The sequence below is a fragment of the Panulirus ornatus genome, chromosome 30 (assembly GCF_036320965.1).
Source record: "Panulirus ornatus isolate Po-2019 chromosome 30, ASM3632096v1, whole genome shotgun sequence".
In the NCBI taxonomy this organism is placed as follows: domain Eukaryota; kingdom Metazoa; phylum Arthropoda; class Malacostraca; order Decapoda; family Palinuridae; genus Panulirus; species Panulirus ornatus.
Genome location: NC_092253.1, coordinates 16,623,195 through 16,636,198, shown reverse-complemented (window position 1 = coordinate 16,636,198; position 13,004 = coordinate 16,623,195). Strand labels below are relative to the sequence as shown.

The 13,004-nt window shown below is 41.3% G+C and overlaps 1 protein-coding gene across 1 annotated transcript in view; it reads left to right on the top strand.

The window, feature by feature from the left end:
• The window catches only part of LOC139758586 (probable methyltransferase-like protein 24), a 112,181-nt gene that overhangs the window by 9,112 nt on the left and 90,065 nt on the right, over positions 1–13,004 (top strand). Inside the window, exon 3 of the mRNA XM_071680104.1 lies at positions 4,604–4,638. Within this exon, the coding sequence (XP_071536205.1) occupies positions 4,604–4,638 (35 nt within the window). The remainder of the gene's footprint in view (positions 1–4,603; positions 4,639–13,004) is intronic.

Here is a 13,004-nt window from a genome sequence, read left to right as displayed (position 1 = left end):
CCCTTACTCAACAATTTAGTACCTTCCATCAAATTTACTGTAGAAAATGAAAATAATGGTGTGTTACCATTTATAGACTGCATGATCCATTGGCAAGGAAACAAGTTTAGCATATACAGAAAACCTACCAGTGTATGCTCATATATCCATTATTACTCATCTCAACATGACAGAGTTGAATTATCATTTCAATCTATGTTCCTAATGGTATTACGTATTTGCAGTCCAGAGTTTACTGATGATGAGCTTGAGAAGATATATTCTTTTGGATCTGAGCTAAAGTACCATAGATCTTTCATTGATGAATCCCTTAAATTAGCAAAGAAATCATTTCATGGAGTTGAACCCAAACCTCCCATTGACACCAACAATCTTTTAGTTCTCTCTTTTATTGATAATGATTTTACTTTACTTTCCATGTTGTTTAAATCCTTTGATGTAAATATTCTTTATGAATATCTAAATCAGGAACTCACCAGAAAATTCTCCTGGATGCACCTATAAAGTGCCATGTAGAAATTGTGATAAGTTTTATGTTGGGCAGACTGGTACGGATCTTTCTGTTAGACTTCAGCAACATAGATATAGTATAAGAACGGGACTAGAATCAAATGCCTTGTTTAATCACGTTAAAAACTATGATCATTGTATTGACTGGAATAATGCCATCTCAGTTATTAACTCTAACTCCAGTGCCACGAGAAATATCATTGAATCTTCTATTATTAGATACACAAGTGATTATACCTTTGATATTAGTGAAGGCCTATACAAATTGGATGACTTTATTGTTGAAAAATTTGTGAACAATTCACCTTCTTGTCCACATGATAAGTGTATGTCTTGGACAATCACTTGTTTACCAAATGGCGTCCTAGCTACGTCTCTTCGTTGTATATCAATTGACATATTTCTTTCATATATCTCCCTTGATGATGTGATTATCACACGAAAGTGCACTTGGGAACATATCGTGTTTCATTTTCGCCGTGGACTCATAGGAACATATGCATATGCATACGAACATACACATATATATATACATACACATATACATTTATAAAAATGTACATATTCGTACTCGGCTTCCAATCCCGGCGCTATCCCGCCCCACAGGAAACAGCATCGCTACCCTCTACGTCATCGATGTAGAGCCACAGACCTTTCCATGATTTACACCAGACACTTCACATGCCCTGGTTCAATCCATTGACAGCACGTCGACCCCGGTATAACACATCATTCCAAGTCACTCTATTCCGTTGACGCCTTTCACATTCCTGCATGTTTTAGGCGCCGATCGCTCAAAATCATTGTTACTCTATCCTTCCACCTCCAATTTGGTCTCCCGCTTCTTGTTCCCTCCACCTCTGACACATATATCCTCTTTGTCAATCTTTCCTCACTCATTCTCTCCATATGTCCAAACCATTTCAACTCACCCCATTCGGCTCACTCACCCACACTCTTTCTTACCACACATCTCTCTTTCCCTTTCATTACTTACTCGATCAAACCACCTCACACCACATATTGTCCTCAAACATTTCATTTCCAACACATCCACCCTCCTCCTCGCAACCTTATCTTTAGCCCGTGCCTCGCAAGCACATTAGATTGTTGGAAATGCCATTCCTTCAAACATACCCATTTTTGCTCTCCGAGATTACGTTCTCATCACATCAGACATTCATGTCGTGAGGTTTCATCACATCAACCATTCATGTCGTGAGGTTTGATCACGTCAACCATTCATGTTGTAAGGTTTGATCACATCAACCATTCATGTCGTGAGGTTTCATCACATCATTCATGTCGTGAGGTTTCATCACATCAACCATTCATGTCGTGAGGTTTGATCACGTCAACCATTCATGTTGTAAGGTTTGATCACATCAACCATTCATGTCGTGAGGTTTGATCACGTCAACCATTCATGTTGTAAGGTTTGATCACATCAACCATTCATGTCGTGAGGTTTGATCACGTCAACCATTCATGTTGTAAGGTTTGATCACATCAACCATTCATGTCGTGAGGTTTGATCACATCAACCATTCATGTCGTGAGGTTTCATCACATCAACCATTCATGTCGTGAGGTTTCATCACATCAACCATTCATGTCGTGAGGTTTGATCACGTCAACCATTCATGTTGTAAGGTTTGATCACATCAACCATTCATGTCGTGAGGTTTGATCACATAAACCATTCATGTCGTGAGGTTTGATCACATCAACCATTCATGTTGTAAGGTTTGATCACATCAACCATTCATGTCGTGAGGTTTCATCACATCAACCATTCATGTCGTGAGGTTTCATCACATCAACCATTCATGTCGTGAGGTTTCATCACATCAACCATTCATGTCGTGAGGTTTCATCACATCAGCCATTCATGTCGTGAGGTTTGATCACATCAACCATTCATGTCATGAGGTTTGATCACGTCAACCATTCATGTCGTGAGGTTTGATCACATCAACCATTCATGTCGTGAGGTTTGATCACATCAACCATTCATGTCGTGAGGTTTCATCACATCAACCATTCATGTCGTGAGGTTTCATCACATCAACCATTCATGTCGTGAGGTTTGATCACATCAACCATTCATGTCGTGAGGTTTGATCACATCAACCATTCATGTCGTGAGGTTTGATCACATCAACCATTCATGTCGTGAGGTTTGATCACATCAACCATTCATATCGTGAGATTTGATCACATCAACCATTCATGTCGTGAGGTTTGATCACATCAACCATTCATGTCGTGAGGTTTGATCACATCAACCATTCATGTCGTGAGGTTTCATCACATCAACCATTCATGTCGTGAGGTTTGATCACATCAACCATTCATGTCGTGAGGTTTCATCACATCAACCATTCATGTCGTGAGGTTTGATCACATCAACCATTCATGTCGTGAGGTTTGATCACATCAACCATTCATGTCGTGAGGTTTGATCACATCAACCATTCATGTCGTGAGGTTTGATCACATCAACCATTCATGTCGTGAGGTTTGATCACATCAACCATTCATGTCGTGAGGTTTGATCACATCAACCATTCATGTCGTGAGGTTTGATCACATCAACCATTCATGTTGTGAGGTTTGATCACATCAACCATTCATGTCGTGAGGTTTGATCACATCAACCATTCATGTCGTGAGGTTTGATCACATCAACCATTCATGTCGTGAGGTTTGATCACATCAACCATTCATGTCGTGAGGTTTGATCACATCAACCATTCATGTCGTGAGGTTTCATCACATCAACCATTCATGTCGTGAGGTTTGATCACATCAACCATTCATGTCGTGAGGTTTGATCACATCAACCATTCATGTCGTGAGGTTTGATCACATCAACCATTCATGTCGTGAGGTTTCATCACATCAACCATTCATGTCGTGAGGTTTGATCACATCAACCATTCATGTCGTGAGATTTGATCACATCAACCATTCATGTCGTGAGATTTGATCACATCAACCATTCATGTCGTGAGATTTGATCACATCAACCATTCATGTCGTGAGGTTTCATCACATCAACCATTCATGTCGTGAGATTTGATCACATCAACCATTCATGTCGTGAGGTTTCATCACATCAACCATTCATGTCGTGAGATTTGATCACATCAACCATTCATGTCGTGAGATTTGATCACATCAACCATTCATGTCGTGAGATTTGATCACATCAACCATTCATGTCGTGAGGTTTGATCACATCAACCATTCATGTCGTGAGGTTTCATCACATCAACCATTCATGTCGTGAGGTTTCATCACATCAACCATTCATGTCGTGAGATTTGATCACATCAACCATTCATGTCGTGAGGTTTCATCACATCAACCATTCATGTCGTGAGATTTGATCACATCAACCATTCATGTCGTGAGATTTGATCACATCAACCATTCATGTCGTGAGATTTGATCACATCAACCATTCATGTCGTGAGGTTTGATCACATCAACCATTCATGTCGTGAGGTTTCATCACATCAACCATTCATGTCGTGAGGTTTGATCACATCAACCATTCATGTCGTGAGATTTGATCACATCAACCATTCATGTCGTGAGATTTGATCACATCAACCATTCATGTCGTGAGATTTGATCACATCAACCATTCATGTCGTGAGGTTTGATCACATCAACCATTCATGTCGTGAGGTTTCATCACATCAACCATTCATGTCGTGAGATTTGATCACATCAACCATTCATGTCGTGAGATTTGATCACATCAACCATTCATGTCGTGAGATTTGATCACATCAACCATTCATATCGTGAGGTTTGTTTACGTCAACCAGTCGGCATATCCTAACCATACACGGTAGATGATAATAATCAGTACAGATTCTCTTGACTATATATCATAGATACTGGGAAACCTTTGCATTATCATAAAATGATCATAAATCAAGAAAAGGTTATTGATTATTTAATAAGTTCTATGAGAATTATTTATGCATACATGAACAAGTGAAGTATACCATTAAAGTGATAGACCAGCCTACAAGAGTTATGGCTACGTAATAAATCAGTCTGTACTTCCTTTCAGTTTATCGCAGTCACGAAGTCCCTGGTTCACAAACGGTGAGTACAGACCTCCTGTTCGGTAGTTATCAATAAAGACCTAGTGTTGCTTTGTTACCAGTACAGACGTTCTGTTCGGTAGTTACCAGTATAGACCTGGTGTTCGGTAGTTACCAGTAAAGACCTGGTGTTCGTTAGTTACCAGTACAGACCTGGTGTTCGTTAGTTACCAGTACAGACCTTCTGTTCGTTAGTTACGAGTACAGACCTTCTGTTCGGTAGTTACCAGTAAAGACCTGGTGTTCGTTAGTTACCAGTACAGACCTGGTGTTCGTTAGTTACCAGTACAGACCTTCTGTTCGGTAGTTACCAGTACAGACCTGGTGTTCGGTAGTTACCAGTACAGACCTGGTGTTCTGTAGTTACCGGTAAAGACCTGGTGTTCGTTAGTTACCAGTACAGACGTTCTGTTCGGTAGTTACCAGTATAGACCTGGTGTTCGTTAGTTACCAGTACAGACCTGCTGTTCGGTAGTTACCAGTACAGACCTGGTGTTCGTTAGTTACCAGTACAGACCTGCTGTTCGGTAGTTACCAGTACAGACCTGGTGTTGGGTTGTTACCAGTACAGACCTGGTGTTGGGTTGTTACCAATACAGACTTGGTGTTGGGTTGTTACCAGTACAGACCTGGTGTTTGGTAGATACCAGTACAGACCTGATGTTGGGTTGTTACCAGTACAGACCTGGTGTTGGGTTGTTACCAGTACAGACCTGGTGTTCGGTTGTTACCAGTACAGACCTGGTGTTGGGTTGTTACCAGTACAGACCTGGTGTTCGGTTGTTACCAGTACAGACCTGGTGTTCGGTTGTTACCAGTACAGACCTGGTGTTCGGTTGTTACCAGTACAGAACTGGTGTTCGGTTGTTACCAGTACAGACCTGGTGTTGGGTTGTTACCAGTACAGACCTGCTGTTCGGTAGTTACCAGTACAGACCTGCTGTTCGGTAGTTACCAGTACAGACCTGGTGTTCGGTTGTTACCAGTACAGACATGGTGTTCGGTTGTTACCAGTACAGACCTGGTGTTGGGTTGTTACCAGTACAGACCTGGGTTCGTTAGTTACCAGTGCAGACCTGGTGTTCGGTAGTTACCAGTACAGACCTGCTGTTCGGTAGTTACCAGTACAGACCTGGTGTTGGGTAGTTACCCGTACAGACCTGGTGCTCGGTTGTTACCAGTACAGATCTGGTGTTCGTTAGTTACCAGTGCAGACCTGGTGTTCGGTAGTTACCAGTACAGACCTGGTGTTCGGTTGTTACCAGTACAGACCTGGTGTTGGGTTGTTACCAGTACAGACCTGGTGTTCGGTAGTTACCTGTACAGACCTGGTGTTCGGTTGTTACCAGTACAGACCTGGGTTCGTTAGTTACCAGTACAGACCTGGTGTTCGGTAGTTACCCGCACAGACCTGGTGCTCGGTTGTTACCAGTACAGACCTGGTGTTGGGTTGTTACCAGTACAGACCTGGGTTCGTTAGTTACCAGTGCAGACCTGGTGTTCGGTAGTTACCCGTACAGACCTGGTGCTCGGTTGTTACCAGTACAGACCTGGTGTTCGGTTGTTACCAGTACAGAACTGGTGTTCGGTTGTTACCAGATATCCCTCAACTTTGTCAAGTTATTGTACTGTGGTGGACAGCAGAAGTTACGGTGGTGTGGTGGATATTGGTCTTTATGGTAGTGTGGTGGACGATGGAAGGTTTTGGAAAGTGATGGACAATGATGTAATGATAGGGTAGTGGACTTTGGAGGTTATGATAGTGTGGTGGACATTGAAGGTTGTGGTAATGTGGTGGACAGTAGGGACTAAGGTAGTGCGGTGGACATTGGAGATCCTAGCAGTGTGGTGGAAAGTGGGGGTTATGGTAGTGTGGTGAACATTGGGGGATATCGTAATATAGTGAAAAGTGAAGGTTATAGTATTGTGGACACTGGAGGTTACAGCAATATGGTGGACGGTGGAGTTTATGGTAGTGTAGTGGGTAGTAGATGTTACGGTTATGTGGCGGACAGTGGATGTTATGGTAGAGTGGTGAACGGTTATGGTTATAGAAGTGCAGTGGACTGTGAACAGTATGGTAGTGATGTGGACAGAGATCAGGGAAGTATGGTGGGCAGTGTAAGTTATGGTAGTGTGGTGGTTAGTAGGGGGAGGGTCTGTGGTAGTGTAGAAGACAGTGGAGGTTATGATAGTGTGGTGGACGGTGAAGGATACGGAAGTGTAGTGAACAGTGGAGACATTAGTAGTGTGGTGAACAGATTATGGAGTGTGCTGGATAATATGGTAGTGTAGGGGATAGTGGACGTCATGGTAGTGTAGGGGATAGTGGACGTCATGGTATTGTGGGGGATAGTGGACGTCATGGTAGTGTGGGGGATAGTGGACGTCATGGTAGTGTGGGGGATAGTGGACGTCATGGTAGTGTGGTGCACAAAGGAAGGTATGGCAGAGTTGTGAACACTGGGGGACATGGCAGTGGGTTGTACAGTTGAGGATATGGTTGTGCAATGGACGGGAAAATTTATGGCAGTGGTTTGTGTTCATGTGGTGGTCGGAGGAGGTTATGGTAGTGTGGTGTACATGTACTTTATGGTAAAGTGATGGAGTGTAAAGGTTATGGAAGTGTAGTTGGCATTGAAGGTTATGGTATTGTGGTGGACATTGAAGGTTATGGTATTGTGGTGGACATTGAAGGTTATGGTATTGTGGTGGACATTGAAGGTTATGGTATTGTGGTGGACATTGAAGGTTATGGTATTGTGGTGGACATTGAAGGTTATGGTATTGTGGTGGACATTGAAGGTTATGGTATTGTGGTGGACATTGAAGGTTATGGTATTGTGGTGGACATTGAAGGTTATGGTATTGTGGTGGACATTGAAGGTTATGGTATTGTGGTGGACATTGAAGGTTATGGTATTGTGATGGACATTAAAGGTTATGGTATTGTGGTCACATTCTCTCCATGTGACCAAACCATTTCAAAACACCCTCATCTAGTCTCTCAACCACACTCTCCTTATTACCACCCATCTCTCTTACCCTGTTATTACTTACTCGATCAAACCACCTCACACCACATATTGTCCTCAAACATCTCATTTCCAGCACATCCACCCTCCTGCGCACAACTCTATCTATAGCCCACGCCTCGCAACCATATAACATTGTTGGAACCACTCTTCCTTCAAACATACCCATTTTTGGCTTTCCGAGATAATGTTCTCGACTTCCACACATTCTTCAACGCACCCAGAACTTTCGCCCCCCTCCCCCACCCTATGATTCACTTCCGCTTCCATGGTTCCATCCGCTGCAAAATTCACTCCCAGATATCTAAAACACTTCACTTCCTCCAGTTTTTCTCCATTCAAACTTACCCCCCAATTGACTTGTCCCTCAACCCTACTGTACCTAATAACCTTGCTCTTATTCACATTTACTCTCAGCTTTCTTCTTTCACACACTTACCAAACTCAGTCTCCAGCTTCTGCAGTTTCTCACATGAATCAGCCACCAGCGCTGTATCATCAGCGAACAACAACTGACTCACTTCCCAAGCTCTCTCATCCACAACAGACTGCATACTTGCCCCTTTTTCCAAAACTCTTGCATTCACCTCCCTAACAACCTCATCCATAAACAAATTAAACAACCATGGAGACATCACACATCCCTGCCCCAAACCTACATTCACTGAGAACCAATCACTTTCCTCTCTTCCTACACGTACACATGCCTTACATCCTCGATAAAAACTTTTCACTGCTTCTAACAACTTGCCTCCAACACCATATATTCTTGATACCTTCCACAGAGCATCTCTATCAACTCTATCATATGCCTTCTCCAGATCCATAAATGCTACATACAAATCCATTTGCTTTTCTAAGTATTTCTCACATACATTCTTCAAAGCAAACACCTGATCCACAAATACTCTTCCACTTCTGAAACCACACTGCTCTTCCCCAATCTGATGTTCTGTACATGCTTTCACCCTCTCAATCAATACCCTCCCATATAATTTACCGGGAATACTCAACAAACTTATACCTCTGTAATTTGAGCACTCACTTTTATCCCCTTTGCCTTTGTACAATGGCACTATGCAAGCATTCCGCCAATCCTCAGGCACCTCACCATGAGTCATACAAACATTAAATAACCTTACCAACCAGTCAACAATACAGTCACCCCTTTTTTTTTAATGAATTCCACAGCAATACCATCCAAACCCGCTGCCTTGCCGGCTTTCATCTCTGTTTACCAAATCATTCTCCCTAACCCTCTCACTTTGCACACCACCTCTACCAAGACACCCTATATCTGCCGCTCTATCGTCAAACACATTCAACAAACCTTCAAAATACTCACTCCATCTCCTTCTCACATCACCACTACTTGTTATCACCTCCCCATTAGCCCCCTTCACTGAAGTTCCCATTGATTCCCTTGTCTTACGTACATTATTTACCTCCTGCCAAAACATCTTTTTATTTTCCCTAAAATTTTATGATACTCTCTCACCCCAACTCTTTTTTGCCCTCTTTTTCACCTCTTGCACCTTTCTCTTGACCTCCTGCCTCTTTCTTTTATACATCTTCCACTTATTTGTATTATTTCCCTGCAAAAATCGTCCAAAAGCCTCTCTCTTCTCTCTCACTAATAATCTTACTTCTTCATCCCACCACTCACTACCCTTTCTAATCTGCCCACCTCCCACGCTTCTCATGCCACAAGCATCTTTTGCGCAAGCCATCACTGCTTCCCTAAATACATCCCATTCCTCCCCCACTCCCCTTATGTCCTTTGTTCTCACCTTTTTCCATTCTGTACTCACTTTCTCGTGGTACTTCCTCACACAAGTCTCCTTCCCAAGCTCACTTACTCTTACCACTCTCTTCACTCCAACATTCTCTTTTCTTTTCTGAAAATCTCTACAAATCTTCACCTTCGCCTCCACAAGATGATGATCAGGCATCCCTCCAGTTGCACCTCTTATCACATTAACATCCAAAAGTCTCTCTTTCGCGCGCCTATCAATTAACACGTAATTCAATAACGCTCTCTGGCCATCTCTCCAACTTACATACGTATACTTATGTATATCTCTCTTTTTAAACTAGGTATTCCCAATCATCAGTCCTTTTTCAGCCCATAAATCTACATGCTCTCCACCATTTCCATTTACAACACTGAACACCCCATGTACACCAATTATTCCCTCAACTGCCACATTACTCACCTTTGCATTCAAATCACCCGTTACTATAACCCGGTCTCGTGCATCAAAACCACTAACACTCACTCAGCTGCTCCCAAAACACTTGCTTCTCATGATCTTTCTTCTCATGCCCAGGTGCCTATGCACCAATAATCACCCATCTCTCTCCATCCACTTTCAGTTTTACCTATATCAATCTAGAGTTTACTTTCTTACACTCTATTACATACTCCCATCACTCCTGTTTCAGGAGTAGTGCTACTCCTTCCCTTGCTCTTGTCCTCTCACTAACCCCTGACTTTACTCCCAAGACATTCCCAAACCACTCTTCCCCTTTACCCTTGAGCTTCGTTTCACTCAGAGCGAAAACGTCCAGGTTCCTTTTCTCAAACATACTACCTATCTCTCCTTTTTTCTCATCTTGGTTACATCCACACACATTTAGACACCAGAATCTGAGCCTTCGAGGAGGATGAGCACTCCCCGCGTGACTCCTTCTTCTGTTTCCCCTTTTAGATATTTTTAAAATACAAGGAGGGGAGTGTTTCCAGCCCCCGCTCCCGTCCCTTTTAGTCGCCTTCTACGACATGTGAGGAATGCGTGGGAAGTATTCTTTCTCCCCTATCCCCAGGGTCGACGTGCTGTCAATGGATTGAACCAGGGCATGTGAAACGTCTGAAGTAAACCATGGAAAGTTCTATGGGGCCTGGATGTGGAAAGGGAGCTGTGGTTTCGGGCATTATTGCATGACAGCTAGAGACTGAGTGTGAACGAATGTGGCCTTTGTTGTCTTTTCCTAGCGCTACCTCGCACATATGAGGGGGAGGGTTTTTTATTTCTTGTGTGGCGGGGTGGCGATGGGAATGACTGAAGGCAGCCAGTATGAATTATGTACATGTGTATATATGTGTCTGAGTGTGTATATATATATGTATACGTTGAGATGTATAGGTATATATATTTGCGTGTGTGGACGTGTATGTATATACATGTGTATGTGGGTGGGTTGGGCCATTTCTTTCTTCTGTTTCCTTGCGCTACCTCGCTAACGCGGGAGACAGCGACAAAGCAAAATAAATATACGTATATTCCTATGATCCACGGGGAAAATGAAACACGTTAAGTTCCCAAGTGCACTATCGTGTAATAATTAAATCATCAGGAGAGACAAGAAATATATATCAGCTGATATACAACGAAGAGACGTAGCTACGAAGCCATTTGGTAAACGCGTGATTGTCCAAATCAGACAAAGAGCGTATCATAAACTTATTATGCGGAGAAGAAGGTGAATTATTTACAAATTTTACCAACAATAAAGCTATCCAATTTGTATAAACCTTCACTAATATTAAGGTTATAATTCTTTGTGTATTTGATAATAGAAGGTTCAATGATATTTCTCGTGGTACTGGAGTTAGAATTGATAACAGAAATGGCATTACCCCAGTCAATACAATTATCATAATTTTTAATGTGATTAAACAAGGCATTTGATTCTTGTACTGTCCTTATACTGTATTTATGTTGATTAATTCTAACAGAAAGATCCTTACCAGTCTGCCCAACATAATCCTTCACAAAATCTACTTGGCACTTTATAGATGCACCCAGGAGAATTTTCTGTTGAGTTCCTGGTTAAGATATTCTTTATAGTATTATTGTAGCTGAAGGCAACATTTACATTAAAGGATATAAGCAACATGGGAAGTAAATTAAATTATCATTAAAAGGGAGAACTAAAAGATTCTTGGTGTCAATGGGAGGTTTGAAATGATAATTGGAGGATTGAAATGATGATTTAACTGTCATGTTGAGTAATAATGGATATATTAGCATACATTGGAAGGTTTTCTGTATATGCTAAACTTTAATGTAAATGTTGCCTTCAGTAACTATAATACTATAAAGAATATCTTAATCAGGAACTCACCAGAAAATTCTCCTGGATGCATCTATAAAGTGCCATGTAGAAATCAATAAGTTTTATGTTAGACAGACTGATAAGGATCTTTCTGTTAGACATAAGCAACATAAATATAGTATAAGAACAGGACAAGAATCAAATGCCTTGTTTAATCACGTTAAAAACTATGATCATTGTAATGATTGGAGTAATGCCATCCCAGTTATCAACTCCAACTCCAGTATCACGAGATATATCATTGATAATTTAATACACAGAGAATTATAACCTTAGTATTAATGAAGGTCTATACAAATTGGATAGCTTTATTGTTGATGAAATTTGTAAAGAATTACGCTTCTTCTCCATATAATAAGCTTATATGTTCGTTGTTTGTCTTGGACAATCACGTGTTTACCAAATGGCGTCCTAGCTACGTCTCTTCGCTGTATATCAGCTGACTTATATTTCTTTCTTGTATCTCCCCTGATGATGTAATTATTACACGAAAGTGCACTTGGGAACTTATCGTGTTTCATTTCCCCCGTGGACTCATAGGAATATATATATATATATATATATATATATATATATATATATATATATATATATATATATATATATATATATATATATATATATATATATATATATATATTCCCTGGGGATAGGGGAGAAAGAATACTTCCCACGTATTCCCTGCGTGTCGTAGAAGGCGACTAAAAGGGAAGGGAGCGGGGGGCTGGAAATCCTCCCCTCTCTTTTTTTTTTCTTTTTTTTTTCCAAAGGAAGGAACAGAGTAGGGGGCTGGATGAGGATGTTTCTTCAGAGGCCCAGTCCTCTGTTCTTAACGCTGCCTCGCTGACTCGGGAAATGGCGAATAGTATGAAAGAAAAAGATATATATATATATATATATATATATATATATATATATATATATATATATATATATATATATATATATATATATTTATTATTTATTTTATTTTGCTTTGTCGCTGTCTCCCGCGTTTGCGAGGTAGCGCAAGGAAACAGACGAAAGAAATGGCCCAACCTACCCCCATACACAGTGTATATACATACACGTCCTCACACGCCAGCATAAACACCCATACATCTCAATGTACACATATATATACACACACAGACACATACATATATACCCATGCACACAATTCACACTGTCTGCCTTTATTCATTCCCATCGCCACCTCGCCACACATGGAATA